Consider the following 21,725-nt stretch of genomic DNA (forward strand, 5'->3'; position numbering starts at 1 on the left):
GAATGCTTGGAGTCAGAAACCACATTTCCAAGCCAGGGGGTAAGTGTTACTGGAAGTGAAGCCTGTTATTGATTAAATGAGTCCAATTTTCTATTTTTTGTGAAAGAATAAAGCTAGTCTGCGCTCGTACCTCTTGTCTTTTGATTTCCTTAGCTGTAAGCATTTGATTGACACGAATGTCAAATGTTTCACTCCAGAGTTTGCTATCCCGACGCTTTGCAATGGCAGGGGGCCCATGTCTAGAAGAGGGTCTTGGGGTGAAGATTTCAGGTCGGCTGTCACTTCGGAAGCTAATGGAACGCTAGAACAAAGGAGGAAGAAAAGAATTGATACAGATTCAGTACACAAAAAAATACTGAGGCAGTAACAGTTGAAGTAGGGTGTTACGTAACGGTAATTGAATGATTTGCTGCAAATGTCACTGTAATGGAAAACTGCTTTACAAAATGTAACACACAAGAGGGTTTGCAATTTGACACCTTTGATTTAAAGTGCACCTTTGCTCAGAGAATTGCTAAACCATATAACATAGACTTGCTTTAATATCTTACAATAATGACGAGTCCCGTAGCACTAATAATGAATGATGATTCTGCCAGTCAGATAAAAATGTTATGCACTGGAACAGGCTGTGAGTAGCCCCAGTCCAGTTAATACACAAGAATATAAGGTTAAAACTGCTTTTCAACATAACGCAGAAAAAGCTGAGACACAAGTAACGTAGAACTTCTGCTGCACGTATAAAATAAATCTATTGGACATGGTTCCCTTGCAACAATGCTAAACCCTCAACCCTGTAAAGCACTATTTACATTTGACACCACAATCAATTCAGGTTGTATATACACTGCAACTGCAGTTTTAACTTTGCTTCATATAATTTCTAAGAAGCGTTAATGTAAATCCAGAATCAGAAACTGACATTCCTTTGGACCAATGAGAAGTGAGAGTCCTTCATGCATTCTTTGTAACATTGGTGAAAGGCTGTGGTGTAAATGCAGTCTCAGAGACTGGGGGTAACATATTGGCATGGATAGAAGATTGGCTAGCTAACAGACAACAAAAGGGTAGCCATAAATGGGTCTTTTTCTGGTTGGCAGGATGTAACAAGTGGTGTGCCACAGGGATCAGTGCTGGGCCTTCAGCTTTTTACAATTTATATAAATGACTTGGATGAGGAATCAAAGGTACGGTTGCTAAATTTGCTGATGATACAAAGATAGGTAGGAGAGTAAGTTGTGAAGGGGACTTAAGGGGGCTTACAAAGGGACATAGATAGGCTAAGTGAGTGGGAAAAGATCTAGCAAATGGAGTATAATGTGGGAACATGTGAAATTGTCCATTTTGGCAAAAGAATAAAAAAGCAGCAGATTACCTAAATGGTGAGAGGTTGCAGAGCTCCGGGATTCAGAGGGATCATCCTAGTGCATGAATCACAAAAGACTAATATGCAGGTACAGCAAATAATTAGGAAAGCTAAAAGAATGTTATCGTATATTGCTAGGAGAATTGAATATAAAAGAAGGGAAGTTATGCTTCAGTTGTACAGGGCACTGGTGAGACAACATCTGGAATGCTGCATACAGTATTGGTCTCCTTATTTAAGGAAGGGCGTTATTGCATTAGAAGCAGCTCAGAGAAGGCTTACTAAATGAAAACCAGGAATGGGCAGGTTGTCTTATGAGGAAAGGTTGGACAGGCTAGGCTTATATCCGCTGGAGTTTAGAAGAGTAAGAGGCGACTTAATTGAAACATATAAGATCCTGAAGGATCTTGACAAGGTGGATGTGGAAAGGATGTTTCCTCTTGTGGGAGAATCTAGAACTAGGGGTCATTGTTTAAAAATAAGGAGTTGCCCATTTAAGACAAAGATGAGAAGAAATTTTTTCTCTCAGAGGGCAGTGAGTCTTTGGAACTCCCTTCCTCAAAAGGCAGTGGGAAACAGTGTCTTTGAATGCTTTCAAAGCAGAGGTAGATAGGTTCTTGATTAACAAGGGGGTGAAAAGTTACCAGGGGCAGGCTGGAGGTCACAGTCAAATCAGTCATGATCTTATTGAATGACGGAGAAAGCTCGAAGGCTAAGTGGCCTACTCCTGCTCCTAGTTGGTATGTTCATATGAGACCATGAAATGTATTTTTTATCCTTAATTTAAGTACAGCAAGTGGATTAGGATAACGTGTGAATGAACAGTGCTGAACGAACAGTGCTAGCCAACATCACAAAGCTTATACGACATTTTGCACATCTTAAAAAAGAAGCCCTCATTAAAACTCTCAATAATGTCAGGTGGCAGTGACTTGATGTGCTTCAATGAGATTAACTTTATGTTAAGCATTTGATACAAGCAGAAAAAGGTCTAATCACTTTTTGTGAATAAGTTATGCATTGATTATTCAGAATAAGTTACGCATTCATCGATCAGGTCTCAAAGGGCCAAAAATAATTTGTCACCTGCTACTTACTAAATAATTTATTTTAATATTTCCTTTCAGGTTAATGAAAAGTTTTTTATATCTGCTGAGTGAACATGTTTTTTTTAAATCCATCCCCTGTAAAGCACCTAATGCAACCTGGAGAGGCCAACCAGCCTTATCCCCATTGACCTGAATGAAGTACCACTAGAAGGTGCTAAAGAGCAACTTGGGTTGCCAGCACTGTAACTTCATATTTTTCGTTTTAACGATGTGCCTAGTAGTGACTGGTAGTCCGTGACATTGATTAGAAAGTTATCGTGTGAGAAATGGTATTTTAACTCCATTGACAAGTGTCTATAGCTCCACCAAACTGCCCCTAGAGCATTTCAAAGAAAGTTTAGTCAGTTGCAATTTTATGTTTACCAGACGTCAACAGGAAAGGCTTGAACTTAAACTGTAATCAATGGAAACTTGGAAAAACTTCTTAGTATTAGTCAGCCTTATGCTACCCTGCCATATGCAAATTTTCAAAGGCAGAAGCTAAACTGCAGTGTACACATTCTCAAAACTTGCTGTGATTATCAAGATGCAAACTGGTTTTCTCTGGCCATATATTATTGTATTTTATTGACAGGAGGAAATACAGCCTGTGACTGCCATCACTTCCACTTTTTATTACAGTAAACAGGATCTGAAATTGAAAGCCAGCCTGCAATTTCCAAGGCCTTTTAGCATTTTTTCACAAAATGGATGAATGATACTGTGGTTTACTCCTGTTACTTGTGAGAGTGACCCTCCAAGGGAAATTAGAAATATTTCTGTTTGAAAACAGTCTTTATATTCAAGTTCCTGCAGGTTAAGTGCTGCAAGTAATAAAGTCTCACAACAGCTGTACAAATATACTTGCAGCAGTAGACAGGGTGCCAGGCACAGCTTAAGTCTAGCCAAAGCATAATTTGCTTTCACGCTCAGCACAACTGGAACTAATGCAGCTCTCTTTCAGAAACATCAGAAACTTTTCACATATAAATTCTGGGAAGAGATTTATCACCCCCAGGGAGTGCAAGAATCTCAGTGCAGTCACGCTATTTCCCTACCTTCTGGATCAAACACTAACTGAAGTAAATTAGTAACCTCCCTTCCCCCGCCTCTCCAGGCGAGGCCTATTACTAGTACAACATGTGCAGCACAGCAGAGAAAGAAACACAGCAGACCCTTATTCTGCTTTTGACCAATGGTAAAATTCTTTAAGCACTTCATGACTGCACTCGTGTTCCTGGAAACAATGACCAAGGATTTATATGGTCTCTGCGTTGCTGCAGCTTTTTCTTCTGACCTATCTGAAACTGCTGACAAACTGGGCTGCAATTCCATGAAAGTCACTGATTCTCTCGTACTGTGCCCAATGCTAAAAGCTAACACTAAGAGTTCACAATCTCATCTAATCACATAACGTAAAAATTAGCTCATAAGTTCCTTCACAAAATTAGTTAGGATTTTACTATGAAGGTTCCATTTTACAGTTTGGGAGTATTTTAATTAAATTCACAACAAGATTAAAGAAAGATCTTGGAAGAAAGTGAATGACATAGCACTGTTGCTGAGGAACCCTGGGACGTTCCAAATAGTAATACAGTCCTATTGATGCATGAGAAAGGCTAAGCTGGGCCCTGGAAATGCAGCTTATGTTGATTCCATATAAACTACAAGAAGTGACAATTGTTGCTAGGGGTCAGAAACGACAACATCTGTTTTGTCTCCAGGATTGTTTGCATTGCTTCTTTGTAATAAAGAAAGCCTTATTACTTTACATTGACTGTGTACTCTTTAGAAGAATTGCTTTAGATTTACAAAGTAATCATCTTTTAACTGTACAAGCTTCCCTCCCTTTTATCATACAAAATTCAGACATGAGCTAACACAATGCTGTGATGCAGCTGAGTGTCTTGCAGATTTCTATACTCAACATTATGTAGCATGTTTGCTGCTTCAGTACTAGAACCTTGCATAAAAATCCCAAAGGCAATGGGATTTTGTTTTATTCTTTCATGGGATGTGGGTGTCGCAGGTAGGCCAGCATTTATTGTCTACCCCTAATTGCCTTTGAGAAGGTGGTGGTGAGCTGTCTTCTTGAATTGCTGCAGTCCATGTGGTGTAGGTACATCCACAATGCTGTTAGGGAGGGAGTTCCAGGATTTTGACCCAGTGACAGTGAAGTTCCAAGCCAGATGGTACATAGCTTGGAGGGGAAATTGCAGGTGGTGGCGATCCCATGCATCTGCTGCCCTTATCTTTCTGGGTGGTAGAGGTTGTGGCTTTGGAAGGTGCTGTAGCCATGGTGAATTGCTGCAGTGCATTTTGTAGAGGGTATACACTGCTGGCACTGTGCATCAGTGGTGGAGGATGTCAAGGTTTGTGGATAGGGTGTCAATCAAGCGGACTGCTTTGTCCTGGATGGCATTAAACTTCTTGAGTGCTGTTGGAGCTGCACTCATCCAGGCAAGAGGAGAGTATTTCATCACACTCTTGACTTGTGGATGGTGGACTGGCTTTGGAAAGTCAAGAGGTGGGTTACTCAATGCAGAATTTCTAGCCTCTGTCTTGCTCTTGTAGCCACAGTATTTATATGGCTAGTTCAGTTCAGTTCAGTTTCTGGTTGATGGTAACCCCCAGGATGTTGATAGTGGGGGGTTCAGCAATGGTAATGCCACTAAAGGTCAAGAGGAGATGATTGGATTCTCTCTTGTTGGAGATGGCACTCATGTAGCACAAATGTTACTTGCCACTTGTCAGCCCAAGCTTGTATATTGTCCAGGTCTTGCTGCTTAAGGGCACAGGCTTCTTCAGCATCTGATCATGACTGGTGCTGAACTTTGCGTAATCATCAGTGAACATCCCCACTTCTGACCTTATGATGCAAGGAAGGTCATTGATGAAGCAACTGAAGATGGTTGGGCCTAGGACACCATCCTGAGGAATTCCTGCAGTGATATCCTAGGACTGAGATGATTCATCTCCAGCAACCATAACCATCTTCTTTTGTGCTAGGTATGCCTCCAACCAGTGGAGAGTTTTCCCCGATTCTCATTGATTCCAGTTTTCCTAGGGCTCCTTGATGCCATACTTGGTCAAATGTTGCCTTTGTGTCAAGGACAGTAACTCTCACCTCTTTAGTCCATGGCTGGACTAAGGCTGTAATGAGTTCAGGAGCTGGGTGGCCCTGGTGGAACCCAAACCAAGCATCAGTGAGCAGGTTATTGCTGAGTAAGTGCCACTTGATAGCACTGTCAGCGACACTTTCCATCACTTTGCTGATGTCTGTTTCTGAGCAGATCTGAGCAACAACAGGTCACTTGTCCTAACTGTAACCTGAAAACAACCACAATATAATGCTCCTGCCAAAGTGCACTGACCTGAAATACTCACACATTTTCTCTCCAAGGATACTATTACATCTGCTGAGCAGTTCCAGCATTTTCTGTTTATATTTCAGATTCCAACATCCGCAACATTTTGCCTTTGTGTTACAACATAATGCCTAGTGTTTCTAAAAATTGAAGTTCCAATATTTATTACTAACTCTTTCCTCTCCACCCTTCCCTTCTCTTCCTCTCATGTTACTGGTGCTGGCATGCAGCTCTGCAGCAATCAGCAGTCCTCACTCAAATGTTCATAAGCAATATAATCGTGGAGGTGGAGGTGGAGTGGCAGAGGGTCACAACTTGGGTTCATTTTATCCTCATTTAATGTCCTTACCAGCATATGTTTTGAATCAGATGGCAGAAGTCACTGAAGGTAACACTGGACAATATTTCCCCTCTCCAGTACAGGGTGCAAGCAATTGTAGCGGTCCCACCAAAGTGCCATAAAGCTCAGTTAGTGGATTTGGTTCGTTCCTGCTTCCTATAGCCGAGTAGCAAAGCTTGGGGCATTTACCCACTGAGCTTTTAGGTACAAAATTGAATTCCTTATTATATTCATTTCACTATCATCTGTAATGTTAATGGTATGTTAATTATAGTGTTAAAATACAATTATATTGTTAAGTGAAGGGCATTGCTTAATTAAGTGCTTTGAGCACATATAAATAGGGGATGGCTGGGACACAGAGGAGAGCTGTGAGACTGAACAAAGTCAATTAACTCTCTTGGTAAAGATGCTCTGCATCTTAGTTTGGACTTCACCAACTAGCTTGGATTCTATTAACACACAATGGTACATAAATTTTCTCTGTGGTGTTGATAGTCCCTATTTGGTATTTTAAAACTGCATGAACAATTAAATTAGATTGATAAAATGACATAAAGATCAGCTCCAACAAGTGGAGATGAAACTACTTGTCAGTATCCTACTGTGTCGATATCTAGAGCGACCTTCATGCCCATAAGGGAGCGAAGTGGAAGAATGGTAACACTTCTCCACCAAGCATTTGTTCATATAAGAAAAGGGGTCTTTTGTTACAGAAACAATTCAGATTATGATCTGCTGATGTAAAAGGAGTGGAAGAAATGAGTTGCCACATGTGCCAATAGACACAGAATAGATGATTTAAAAGTCAGAAATGTAGCAACAAAGTATTGGATTAAAATTTGGTACATTAATTTGAATGCAAGATTCTTGAGAAATGTAAAATGTTGAATTGACAGCGTTGGCTTTAATAAATTCAGGCACTGATTTTCCAGGGAGAACCCAAAAAAGAAGTTCTTTGTACATTCTGACATTAGAACATACATTAGACGGGCACTGGAATTTTGCTCCTTTGATGTGATAAGTTCACTGCCAACTTAAAATTATTAATTTGTATTCTTACCTAATCAGATAGGATATGGGACATTTTCTAAAAAGATATATACAACTGATAGATGTATAGTTAGATAAATATTATAAATCTATTCAGTACAGTTAGCTTGGGGTAACTATATAACAGCAAATGTCATCCTTCGCTGGATTTATATATGCAGATGTGGTGAGTGCAAACCAACTGAACTCACTCTACACCTTTACAATTCTTCACCCATCACTACGTAGATAATAAATCCCACTGGGGCACCTTACCTGTAACGTTTGGCTGAATCGTTTCAGAGGTGTGGCCTTCACAGGAGGAATGAGATTAGCTAAAGATGTGACTCGGGAAAGCGGTTTCACCCGTTTGTTACTGGGTTCCTAAAAAAAACCAAGAGGATTTGGTGAGGATGTGTCAAAATAACTCTGTATTTATTCCAGCCAATGAATTGTTGGGTAAAATCAAGCACAATGATACCTATGTCAGTGAAGCTGAACAGAACTCACCGACAAGATGTTTATCGTTTCTTATGACTGGTCACAGACTGCATCTTTTATCCTAGTACGTTATCATTCTGTATGGAAAATTCATGTTCACATAATAATGTGCCGTGTCCCCAGAGTAAATTTACACTAATCAATAACCAGCAGTCTGGATGACAAGCAACTCTGCTGTGCATTAGGAATTTTAATTAGACAAAAGCATAATACGTTCAAAAACACACATCAATATGCTAATTTACCACACATTATTTTAAATGTTATCAAGCTCCAAAGGTACGGAAGCTGCATGCGATGCAAGGGGGTTAATTTCTCCTAGTTGAATAGACATGTACCTTGTATTTTTTAATCTCCATTCCCCAAGCTGTAGAAGACAGAGGTCCAGTAGACAAAATCCCAGGAAATTATTTGTAAAAACCTCCATAAAGTACCCCAGAATAAACATCTCTGTATCTCGATCGACTCCCACAGGAAATTCTGTTTCTCCTCCTCAGACCTGTGAAGCAAATTTCTGCGGATGCTCTGGGGTTTCAGTGCATGCAAGCAGTCCTTCTAGAAGAATCATTCTCTGATTGCAGTCTTATATTTGGCAGCGTGCTGTAGCATCCACAATTAGGTAGAGATCAACACAGCACAATGCAGCTGCTTTAGTAAAATTCCAACCACATGCACCTTTTCTGTCACCCCTCTTGGGACCATTTGTATCAGTGTTATGATGTCTGCAGGATCAGTAAACACTTCCCTTTCTATCTTAACAGAGATGGTAGTGAAAAGCTGCTTACAATATTTTCAGACACGAATAGTTTTACCAATGAACTTCAAAAAGGCACCATAGCCTAAGTATCAAATATTCATTCGCAGAAACATTTTCAACAAAGAATCCAGAAAATCTGGCCATATTTCCTTCTGTAACAGCAGATATCTTATGCAACATACCAGCTTTCACTACCTCTCAGATGCTTCAATGTCTCCCAAAGCCTCGTCCTCAATTGCCTTCTCCTTGATATCAGCACTCTGAGGCCTTCTGACGTCAATGCAGTTGCATTCATATTCTGATCAAACCTTCTATTCAAACCTCTGAATAATCCTTCTCTGGAAAAACACCTTGCCTAATAACTTGTGCTACCAGCTGACTGAACAGTAGCTATTAGCCAGCCTTTCAGAATGGTATCCAGGCATAAAGCCCACAAATATATGTCTTTACAACGCTCCTAAGGCAAATATGCAGATTTATATTTTTAAATAATATAAATGATTTAGCACCACATTTTTCAGAATGTATGCTCAGTGACTTTCACATCAATGAACTCAGTTTTCAGACAGATCACTGTAAGGTTACCTCCATTTAAAGGCATAGTAACCTTTATGAACTTTCTTTACAGGTTGAATTCAAAGATAAGTGTCACTCTTAATAAAACTAATTATAGTTTTTGATCAATGAAAAAGAAAGAACTTAAAGACAAATACTTCAAAATTGTTAATTGCCATCTTTCAAATTGTTTCTCAGTATATACAGAAAAGCTGAACAAATATGAAACAGTAAAGTTTGAGTTGTAGCTTCAGAATTTTTTTTTTAATATTAAAGGGTATTCTGAAACAAAAAGACTATGGCAATTAGGTAGGCAGACAGAGTTTCAATATTTCTTCTGATGTCCTATTACGGCGTTAGGTCTGCTTAAAGTGCGTGCCTTGGATCTGATTGCCTTTACAGTTACAAAATTTCAATACCAATGATTTGACCTAAAATCAAAATTATGTGCATAAGCAATGGATGAATTTAACACCCAAGACTGACAAGCCTTGGTTAACTAAATGTTATTGCCAATAAGTTTCAAAGGTTACTTAAAGCTGCAGTGCCTTATAAATTGCTCATGTATTATTCTTTTTCCAGCATGCAGTGCTGCTAATATTATTTATAAGCAGCTTTTAATGCCAATTATCAAAACAATGTCAAACCTGGGAAAAGCAAATAGGTCAGATTATTTTGTCACAAAGTCAATGAAGTGCACACACCACTTGTTTGCAAACTTGTGTTCAAAGGCGTGTGAACTGATTGGCTGAAGTATAATTTGACCATGTCAGAGCAGAGGCAAGTGGGTCACTTCCACAGTGCTTTAATTTTCTATGTTTAAACTCCTGGTAAAAGAATAACTTTTAAAATCAAATGCATCATTTTCCTATCTTTATTTGGCAATTGGAACTACAAAAGCTTTTCTGCTAAGATTCAAAGGAAACCGATTGAGTTTGAATTTATGGTTTTATTTTAATTTGGTGTTTGTTTGGAGGCCTTGATGGACTCACTATTTTGTGCATAAATGACTTGCCTAAACAAAACAATAATTTAACAAACAATGCCAATGCCCAGAGATAATCAAACAGAATTACTCCTCATGCAAAAACGTGCAGCCAGCTATCGAATCAGTCAATAGCAGGTATGGACGATATGGAGATTAGTGGCTTTTGGAAATAGCACAGCAACCTGCTGACCACACAATAAAAAATACCAAAAATGTTTCCCTCAAAGCGACAAATAAAAGTTTTAAAAATACCTCACATGGGATTGATTTGAGGGCTGTAATCCAATCACAAGGCTCAGGTGACAGCTGTAAAATAACTGAACTTACTGTTGTGGGTTATGGTATCATTTGAAATCCTTGGTTTGATTACAAATTTGTAATTACTTCCAGTTAGCCTCCATTATCTAAACGTGTTGTATTTGAAAATGGAAAGATTTTTCATTTCCTCTGGAGCAATTTTATTTCTTTGTTCCTCCTTCTCTCCCTGCCTTCCTATGATGGCAGTTGCTTACACAGCACCTCTTTCAACTCAGTGGTGTTGACTGTTCATTTGGTTTTGATTAAGCAAGTACACTTTCAGTATCAGCTGACAGGGCACTTGTGTAGTGACGCATTGCATCAATTTCCATCCCCTTAGGAATGGGATGCTCCATAATCACGAGGAGAAACTCCCTGCAATCCTGAAAGGTATGTTTGAGTGATAGGCTGGGAAATCGACAACTTCTTTCATTGTACAGGTTACAGAATTTAATGTGAGGCAGAGAGCATAAAACACAGGAACAGTAGGCAGTCAATTGGCCCTTCGAGTCAGCTCCACCTTTATAAGATTACGATTGATCTTTAACCTCAACTCCACCTTCCTGCACTAACCCCAAATCTATTCATTCCCTTTCTATCCAAAACTCTTATCAATCTATGTCTTGAATATACTCGATAACTGAGCATCCACAGCTCTCTGGGACAAGGGAATTCCAAAGATACACAACCCTAGGACTGAAAGTCTTTCACTTTGTCTCAATTCTAAATGGCTAATCCTTATTCTGAGACTCTAAACCTTAATTCCAGACTCCGGGGCCTGGGAAATATGTTTCCATCGCCTATCCTGTCAGCCCTTTATGTTTCGATGAGATCAGAAATAAAATGGCAGATATGCAAGGGGGAACAGCCAACAGTTGGTTCTCGGAGTCCACATAACTACTGAATGTCCATACACCTTATCACTCCCTACATACATTATTATTACCCCATTGCAAAGCTACAATTTCCAATTCAAAGTTGATTTGGAATGTATAGAAACGTTTTTTTAAACTGAAGGCAGCTGAACCGCTTTGACACTAAGTGGAAGCTGCACTGACCTCAGAACAGCTGTGACACAAGCAGCAAGTTATCTTCATTTCAAGTGTAAAACTTTGCATTTCCTGGAGTTGAGAAGATTTAGGGGGAATCTAATTGAGGTGATTAGAATGATTTGATAGGGTAGATAGAGAAATCTAGTTTGCTGATGGAGAACATTGGGCCATTATTTGAGCTTGGCCATTTAGGAGTGAAATCAGCAAGTAATTTTCATTCAAAAGATGTTGGAAATCTGAAAGCTACTCCACCAAAAGGCTGTGAAATCTGGGTCAACTGAACGTTTCAAGACAGCAATCGCTAGATTTTTGTTGGGGTAAGGGTATCAAGGAGTAATGAGCAAAGACAGATACAGATCAGCCACTATCCAATTCAATGGCAAACAGACTTGTGGAGCTGAATGGTTGATTCTTGTTCTAATGTGCTCTAGTTATAATGTCTTTATGCCAATGTTATACCATGAGCTACCAATGAAATTAACAGGAAAGCATTCTTAAGAGGCCTGTCAAAGCAATTATTTTCTCCAACATTTCAAAGGAGTTTATTTAACAAAATATTGATTGCATAACCCAAAATGTTCTCCCAAAGAGCAAGTGGGAAAAACCATCAGCCAGTGTAACACTCAGCCAATACAGATCAGATGTTCTTAGATTAATTTATCTCAAATAGCTTCGGCACGCTGCCAGGAGAGGGGGAGGGGAGGATTTCAATAAAAGGCTAGTGTTTCCACTTAATCACTATTCAATGATTCATGGTACATGGTCATTGCCCAGATGTCAGCTGAGTAGTCTCTCACAGGCCCTCTACAGTTGAATGGTTAACCGAGATTCACTATTTAGGTTCATGTACAAAAGAAAAGACTAATTGGACCAGGTCTTAGATGGTGTCCATTTTCATGGAATCTTGCATTTAAAGTGCTGTTTGGTAGAAAAACGTCCCAAGGCGTTTTACAGAAGTGTAAGCAGACAAATGGTGTTGGTGCCCATGGTGTTGGGGGTAGTATATTAGCATGGATAGAAGATTGACTAATAGAAATCAGAGAGTTGGGATAAGGGGAGCATTTTCAGGATGGCAACCTGTAACAAGTGGAGTGCCACAGGGATCAGTGCTGGGGTCTCAGTTATTTACAATATATATTAATGACTTAGATGAGGGAAGTGAATGTACTATTTTCAAATTTGTGGATGATTCAAAAATAGGTGGGAAGTCAAGTGGTGGGGATGACATACGGAGTCTACAAAGGGATGCAGACAGGTTAAGTGAGTGGTCAAAAATGTGGCAGATGGAATATAATGGCAGATGGAATACAATATGGGAAAACATAAGTTAATGCACTTTGGCAGGAGGAATAGAGGATATGAATATTATTTAAATGGAGAAAGACTGCAGAAAACTGCAGCACAGAGGGATTTGGGAGTCTTTGTGCATGAATCACAAAAAGCTAACATACAAGTTACAAGGTAATAGGGAAGGCAATTGGAATGTTGGCCTTTATTTCAAAGGGAATGGAGTATAAAAACAGGGAAGTCTTGTTAAAACTATACAAGGCGCTGGTTAGACCACATCTAGAATACTGTGAACAGTTTTCATCCCCTTATCTAAGGAAAGATACTGGCATTGGAGGCAGACCAGAAAAGGTTCACTAGGTTGATTCCGGGTATGGAGGGATTTTCTTTTGAGGAAAGGTTGAGTAGGTTGGGCCTGTACTCACTGGAGTTTAGAAGAATGAGGGGCGACCTTATTGAAACATAGAAGATTCTTAGCGGGCTTGACAAGGTAGATACCAAGAGGTTGTTTCCCCTTGTGGAAGAGTCTAGGACCAGAGGGCATAATCTCAAAGTAAGGGGTCACCCACTTAAAACAGAGAAGAGGAGGAAAGAGGCTGGTTAATCTGTGGAATTCTTTACCGCAGAGGGCTGTAGAAGCTGGGTCGTTAAATATATTCAAGGCGCAGAGACAGATTTTTTAATCAGCAAAGAAATCAAGAGTTATGGAGAAAAGGCAGGAAAGTGGAATTGTAGATTATCAGATCAGCCATGATCTCACTGAATGGTGGAGCAGGCTCGATGGGCTGAATGGCCAACTTCTGCTCCTATGTCTTATGGTCTAAATATGGAGAGTGCATTAAAGAAAGGCCTATTGCTGAGAAGGGGAAGCTTGGTCAAAAAGTTGGGTTTTAAAGAGGGTCTTAAAAAGAGAGGGAGGTGGACATGACCAGGGGCTTAGTGAGGAGATTGCAGGGAATGTAAACACAGAATTTTGAATTAGAGATGTTGAGTGCTGGGACCTAATTTAGGCCAACAAGGAGAGTATGATAAGTGAGAAGACTTGGTGGAGCAGTTTCAATGAGCTGAAGTTTATGGAGAATGGGAGGCTGGCCAGAAAAATATTTGAATAGTTAAGTCTACATGACAAAGCTAAGGAGGTTGGAGGTTTTAACAGATGGACTGAGGCTAGGGTGGAGGCAGGCGGTATCATGGAAGTGGAAGTAGATGGTCTTTGCCATGGAGAATATATGGGGTTACAGCTCAGCTTGGGGATGAATAGGAGACCAAGCTGACAAATGGCCTCTTCAGCCCAAGACAATCCTGGGTAGGGGAATGGAATTGGTGGCAAGGGTCTGAATGATAGCTTCAGTCTTCCCAATGATTACCTGAAAGAAGTAGTGGCTTATCAAAGACTGTATATCAGACAAAACAGTGTGGCAATAAGGAGGCAGTAAAGCGGTGGAGTGGTAGGGATTGGTATCATCCGCATAGTTATGGAAACTGCCTTCATGTCTGTGGATGATGCCATCAAGGAGCAACATGTAGATTAAGAGGAGGAGGGGCCAACGTCAAATCCTTTGGGACTTAAGGTAATAGCGCGAGATTGAATGGAAAGCCATTTCTGGAGAAGCTATGCATGACTGGATAGGTAAAAGTGGAACCAAGAAAGAGCAATCCCAGTGAGCTGGATAATGGAGGAAAGACATTGAAGAATAGTGAGGCTGAACATTTCAAAGGTTGTACAGAGGTCAAGGAGGGGTAATGTACCACAGTCACAGAAGATGTCATTTGTGACTTAGTTTTCCATCTCAAACCGATTTGGAGAGATTCAAACATGGAGTTATGGTAAAGAGAGCTACAGACTTGGATGGTAACCACACACTCAAGAGCTTCGAAGAGAGGCTGGAGATTGGACGATAGTTTGCAAGGAAAGTTGACGGTGGATTTTTTTTTGAGGAGGAGAGGATACAATTTTGAAAGCAGGGTGAGCAGTACCAGAGGAAAGAAAGCTACTCACATTGTCAGCCAGCATTGCAGCTGGAGTCCAGTAAGCAGGAAACAGTTCCCATGTCCACATGCAAGTCCATTTGGGGAGATAGGAAAGAAACTAGAGGAAGATATGGGATTAGGGTTATGGAAATGGAAAAATGCAGCAGACGCAGCTAAGTGGATAGCCTCAATTTTCATTTAAGTTCATGAGTTCTTTGCACTTGCTGGACAAGAATGGTGATGGGACCAGGGGAGAGGTTTTTAAGGTCATGATATGTGGAAGAGAAAAGAAGCCGAGAGTTCTAAGTTAACATCTTAAGAAAAGGATGGGACAAAATCGAGTGCAGGGGTGGGGAGTGGTGAAAGAAAACAGAGATGCATCAACAAATCCTTAGGATAAACGAAAACAATCACCCACAAAAATAGATTACTATCTTTTCATTATTCATTCACAGGATGCAATGGCTAGGCCAGCATTTATTGCCCATCCCTAACTGCCCTTGAGAAGGTGGTGGTGAGCCATCTTCTTGAACCATTGTAGTTTATCTGTTGTAGGCACATCCACAGTGCTGTTAGGAAGAGAATTCCAAGATTTTGATCCAGTGATGAAGTAGCAGCAATATAGTTCCAAGTCAGGACTGTGTGTGGGGCTAGAAGGGGAACTTGCAGGTGGTGGTGTTCCCATGTAACAGCTGCCCTTATTCCTCTAGGTTGTAGAGCTCAGAGGTTTGGAAGGTGCTGGTGAAGGAGCCTTGCCAAGATGCTTCAGTGCATTTTCTGGATGGTACACACTGCAGCCCCAGTGCACCAGTGGTGGAGGGAGTGAATGTTTAAATTGGTGGATGGGATGCCACTCAAGTGGGCTGCTTTATCCTGGATGGTGTCAAGCGTCTTGAGTGTTGTTGGAGTTGCACTCATCCAGGCAAATGGAGAGTATTCCTTCACACTCCTGACTTGTATCTTGTAGATTGTGGGCAGGCTTTGGGGAGTCAGGTGGTGAGTTACTCTCCACAGAATACCCAGCCCTTGTAAACCTGCTCTTGCACTCACAATCTTTATGTGGCTGATCCAGTTAAATTTCTGATCAATGGTGACCCCCTAGAATGTTGATGGTGAGTGTTTCCATGATGGTAATGCCATTGAATGCCATGGGAAGATGGTTAAACATTCTGTTGGAGATGGTCATTGCCCAGCACTTGTTTGGCACAGATATTATTTACCAGCCCAAGCCTGAATGCTGTCCAGCTCTTGCTGCATGTATACCAAAATTAGTTCACTATCTGAGTTGCACAGTGTTCAGTTCCATTCGCAACATCCTCTCTTCTGTCCTCATTATGGAGGGAAGATCACTGATGAAGCAGCTGAAGATGCTTGGGCCTAGGACACTGCCCTGAAGAGCGGCTGCTGCAATTGCCCAGGGTTGAAATGATTGGCCTCTAACAACCGCCATCATCTTTGTGCTGGGTTTGACCCCACCCAATGGAGAGATTTCCACACTCAGTCAAATGCAGCCTTATTGTCAAAGGAAATCACTCAGGCACCCTCTAATTTTTTTTTTGGACTGTGTGATTGATTTGTTTAATTGCATGGCCCCTTTAAATTTCTTGCTTGGTGACCTAAAGGACCTGACTTGTGTGCAGCCTGCACAGAAACATTTCAGTTGCTGTGTGACCGTGGAGCTTAGAGGGAGCATTGGCAGTTACTTTCAACTTGCCTCTGGCATTCAACTCGTATCCACGTTTAGACCAAGACTATCTGGAGCCAAGGGTGGTCCTGAGCATCAGTGAGTAAGTTATAGGCCAGGTTAAACTTTTTCTGCTTTTTGTGGACAGGACATGCTCGGACAATTTTCCATTTTGGAGGTAGTGGCATAGTGATATTGCCACTGGACTAGTACTCCAGATGTAATGCTCTGAGGTTCTGGGTTCAAATTCCACCATAGCAGATGGTGAAGTTTAAATTCAATTTAAAAAATCTGGAATTACCATGAAATCACTGTCGATTGTCGTAAAAATCCATCTGGTTCACTAATGTCCTTTAGGGAAGGAAATCTGCCGTCCTTACCTGATCTGGCCTACATGTGACTCAAGACCCACAGCAATGTGGTTGACTCTTAACTGCCTTCTGAAATGGCCAAGCAAGCCACTCAGTTCTCAAGGGAAATTAGAGATGGGCAATAAATGCTGGCCCAGCCAGCAACACCCACATCCCAGGAATTAATTTTTAAAAAGTGCCAGTGTTGTAGCTGTACTGAAACAGCTTTGCTAGAGGCATGGCTTGTTTTGGAGCGCATCTCCTTAGCATGACTGCTGGGATGTTATTAGGCCCTTGGCCTTTGCCATATCTATTAAGCACCGTCTTTTCTGTCATCATGTGGAATGAATCGAATTGGCTAAAGACTGGCTTCTGTGATGGTGGAAACCCCTGGAGATGGCAGAAATAGATCATCTACTCAGCATCACTAGCTAAAGATGGCTGCAAACACTTGAGGCTTGTCTTTTGCACACAGCGGCTAGGCTCTGCTATTATTGAGGATGGAGGGGCTCATGGAACCTCCTCCTCTCATTGGTTATTTAATTGTGCATTATTCATGAATGGTGACCTTACTGTAAATAAAGCAACCGTATCCAAGCAACCAAGAGATATTATAAACATGTTTCATATCTAAAATCAGATATATTTATTGTTCATGAAGTAAATTGTGGTTCATTAAAAATAATAAAAAGATAGAACTAAAGGCTCTGCATGGCACTCGTAACAAAATGGATGAATTGTCGGTTTAAATAGAAATAAATGTGCATGACCTGATAGCCATTACAGAGACACAGCTGCAAGATGACAGAGGCTGGGACCTGAACTTTCAAGGATACATGATACTTTGGAAGGACAAAAAGCTAGGAAAAGGTGGTGGGGTAGCTCTGTTAATCAAGGATAACATTTGTAAAATAGTGTTAGTTTTAAAGATAAAGATATAGAATCTGTTTTTTCCTTATCTCTACTCAAACAAAATTAAGGCAGCATTTATGGGAGTAGTTTTTTAGGTCCCCTAACAGTAACTATACTGTAAGATGAGGTATCCAGGAAGAAATAATGGGGGCTTGTGAGAAAGGTACAGCAATAATCATGTGTCAATTGAAATTACATAAAGATTGGATGAATCAGAGACACAAATAACATCCCGGAAATAATTATAAACCAAGAGGTCAAAGTGAGGGAGAAACTCAAAATAATTATCGAGTAGGAAAAAATAATTACAATTACCAGTGAAAGAGTATAAGAAAATTATTAGAACTAAAGGCTGATAAGTCCCCAGGACCTGAAGGGCTTTATCCTTAAAATAAATGGCTGCTGAGATCGTAGGTGCATTGGTTTTGATTTTCCAAAATTCCCTAGATTCTGGAAAACTCCTATCAGATTGGAAAAATGGCAAATGTACCTCCTCTGCTCAAGAAAGGAGGGAGACAGAAAACAACAGGCTAGTTAGCCTAACATCTGTCATAGGCAAATACTAGAATCTATTATTAAGGTGGTTATTGAAGGGCACTTAAATCTTAATGCAATCAGGCAGATTCAATATGGTTTTGTGATAGGGAAATTGTGTTTGACTAATTTGTTAAAGTTCTTTGACAAGTAACAAACGGGAACCTGTAGACGTGGTGTATTTGTAATCCCAAAAGGCATTTGACACAGTGCCACATTAAAGCTTACTTCAAAATAAGAACTTGAGGTTTAGGGCGTAACATATTAGCATGAACAGAGGATTGGTTAGCTAAGAGGGAGCAGAGAGCAGGGATAAATGGTCATTTTCGGGTTGGCAAGATGCAATCAGTGGAATGTCAGTGTGATCAGTGCTGGGATCTCAACTATTTACAATCTATATCAATGACTTGGATGAAGGGACTGAATGTATGGTTCCTAAATTTACTGATGACATCAAGATAGGTAGGAAAGTAAGTTGTGAACAGAACACAAGGAGTCTGTAAAAGAATAAAGATAGGTTAAGTGAGTGCGCAAAAATTTGACAGATGGAGCATAATGTGGGAAAATGTGAACTTGTCCACTTTAACATGAAGGATAGAAAAGCAGCATATTATTTGAATGGAGAGAGATTGTAGAACTCTACCATACAAAAGGTTCAGGGTGTCCTGGTTCATGAATCACAAAATGTTAATATGCAGGTATAGCAAGTGATTCAGAAGGCAAATGGAATGTTGGTGTTATTGCAAGGGGAATGGAATATAAAAGTAGAAAAGTTTTGCTACAGTTGTACAGGGCATTGATGAGACCACATCTGGAGTACTGTGTATAGTTTTGGTCTCCTTACTTAAGGAAGGATATAACTGCATTAGAATCAGTTCAGAGAAGATTTACTCCTTCTGATTCCTAGGTTGAAGGGCTTGTCTTATGAGGAAAGTGATTCTGTCTTCACAAAAGAGGACACAAATAATTTCCCAGAAATGTTAGGGAGCCAAAGGTCTAGTGAGAGGAAGGAATTGAAGAAAATCAGTATTAGTAAAAAAAATGGTGCTAGAGAAATTAATGGGGTTAAGGCTAAAAAATTCTCAGGGCCTGATAATCTACATCCCAGTGTACTATAGGAAGTGGCCCTGGAAATACTTGATGCATTGGTGGTCATCTTCCAAAATTCTATAGACTCTGGAGCAGTTCCTACAGATTGGAGGGTGGCAAAAGTAACCCCACTATTTAAAAAAGGAGGGAGAGAAAAAAACAGAGAATTACAGACCAGTTAGCCTAACATCAGTAGTGGGGAAAAGGCTAGAGTCTATTATGAAAGACATGGTAACAGAACACTTGGAAAGCATTAACGGGATTAGACAAAGTTAGCATGGGTTTATGAAAGGGAAAGAAATCATGCTTAAATAATCTGCATTTTTTGAGGATATAACTTGTCGAATAGATAAGGGAGAACTAGTGGATGTGGTGTATATGGATTTAAAGAAGGCTTTTGATAAGGTCCCACATAAGAGGCTAGTGGGCAAAATTAAAGCACATGGAATCAGGGCTAATATACTGGCATGGATTGAGAATTGGTTGACAGACCAGAAACAGCGGTGACTAGTGGTGCACCGCAGGGGTCAGTGCTTAGGCCCCAACTATTCACGATATATATATATATACATATATATATATATATATATATATAAATAAATGACTTGGATGAGGGAACCAAATGCAGTATTTCCAAGATAAAAGCAAAATACTGCGGATGCTGGAAATCTGAAACAAAAACAAAAATTGCTGGAAAAACTCAGCAGGTCTGACAGCATCTGTGGAGAGAAAAACTCTTCTTCAGAAGTGTTCTGAAGAAGAGTCATCTGGACTTGAAATGTTAACTCTTTCTCTCCACAGATGCTGTCAGACCTGCTGTGTTTTTCCAGCAATTTTTGTTTTTGTGCAATATTTCCAAGTTTGCTGATGACACAAAACTAGGCGGGATTGTGAGTTGTGAGGAGGATGCAAGGAGGCTTCAGGCTGCCATAGACAAGTTGTGTGTGAGAGCAAACACGTGGCAGATGCAGTATAATATGGATAAATGTGAAGTATACACTTTGGTGTGAAAAACAGAAAAGCAGAGTATTATTTAAATAATTGGGAAGTGTGGATGTACAAAGGGATCTGGGTGTCCTTGTGCATTGGTCAATGAATGTAAACAGTTGCAGCAAGCAATTAGGAAGGCAAATGGTATGTTGGCCTTCATTGCAAGAGGATTTGAGTTCAGTTGTAGGGATGTCTTACTGCAGTTATACAGGCCCTTGTTGAGACCACACCTGGAGTATAGCGTGCAGTTTTGGTCTCCCTACCTAAGAAAGGATATACTTGCCATAGACGTGGTCTCCCTATCTAAGAAAGGATATACTTGCCATAGAGGGAGTGCAGCGAAGATTCACTAGGCTGATACCGGGGATGGCGGGACTGTCATATGAGGAGAGATTGGTTCAACTGGGCCTGTATTCACTAGAATTTAGAAAAATGGGAGTGGATCTGATTGAAACGTATAAAATTCTAACAGGGCTAGACAGACTGGGTGCTGGAAGGATGTTTCCCCTGGTTGGGGAATCTAGAACCAGGGGCCACAGTCTCAGGATAGGGGGCAGGCCATTTAGGACTGAGATGAGGAAAAATTTCTTCACTCAGAAAATGGTCAACCTGTGGAATTCTCTACCACAGAAGGCTGTGGAGGCCGGGTCATTGAGTATATTCAAGAAACTGATAAATTTTTGGATATTAGGGCATCAAGGAGTATGGAGAAAAAGTGGGAATATGGCGATGAGACAGGGGATCAGCCAATATCATATCGAATGGTGGAGCAGGCTCGAAGGGCTGAATGGCCTACTCCTGCTCCTAGAGTCTATGTTTCTATGAAAGGTTGGACTGGTTGGGCCTGTATCTAATGGAGTTTAGGAGAATGACAGGCAATTTTATTGAAACCTATAAGATCTTGAGGGGACTTGACAGGATGGATGCTGAAAGGATATTTCCCCTATGGGAGAGACTAGTACTAGGGGACACAGATTTAAGATAAGGGGCCTCCCATTTAAGATGTAGATAAGGAGAATTTTTTTCGCTCAGAGGTTCGTCAGTCTGTGGAATTCTCTTCCCCAGAGAGTAGTCATTGAATATTTTTAAAACAGAGGTAGATAGATTTCTGATTGACAAGGGAGTCCGTTATAAGGAGTAGACAGGAAAGTAGAGTTGAGGCCACAATCAGTTCAGCCATTATCTCTGCAGAGCAGGCTGGAGGGGCCAACTGATCTACTCCTGCTTCTAATTCATATGTTTGTATGCACTTGCTACTTATGTTACATTTAGAAAATAAAACAAATTGATACTGCATAAAAACTTACATGCATAGTTCACTTCAAGACCTTAAAGTTTAGAGACTTAATGACTGGGTTAGCACACTCTTCATTCACCCAGAAGCTGGCTTAAACTTGGTTCAGAGGAGATGAAGAAGTTAAAGCCTTCGCTGCACCCCTCTCTGTGTCAGCCGAAACAGCCATACGTAAAGTGAATTCAGCCAATATCAACCTATCTCCTGCTGGGCATGAATCTACAGCAGAAAATTGTACATAACTCAGAACACAGTGACATTGGACAGGCA

General features: G+C 40.5%; 1 protein-coding gene across 4 annotated transcripts in view; it reads right to left on the bottom strand.

Annotated features, from left to right (window-relative positions):
- The window catches only part of arhgef3 (Rho guanine nucleotide exchange factor (GEF) 3), a 398,934-nt gene that overhangs the window by 18,933 nt on the left and 358,276 nt on the right, over positions 1-21,725 (bottom strand). For all 4 annotated transcript variants that reach the window (XM_041192201.1, XM_041192202.1, XM_041192204.1 and 1 more), the window contains 2 exons: positions 7,471-7,578; positions 131-301 (listed from right to left, as the gene is read on the bottom strand). In XM_041192201.1, the coding sequence (XP_041048135.1) occupies positions 131-301; positions 7,471-7,578 (279 nt within the window). The remainder of the gene's footprint in view (positions 1-130; positions 302-7,470; positions 7,579-21,725) is intronic.

Source organism: Carcharodon carcharias, chromosome 7 (assembly GCF_017639515.1).
Source record: "Carcharodon carcharias isolate sCarCar2 chromosome 7, sCarCar2.pri, whole genome shotgun sequence".
Taxonomy (NCBI): Eukaryota; Metazoa; Chordata; class Chondrichthyes; order Lamniformes; family Lamnidae; genus Carcharodon; species Carcharodon carcharias.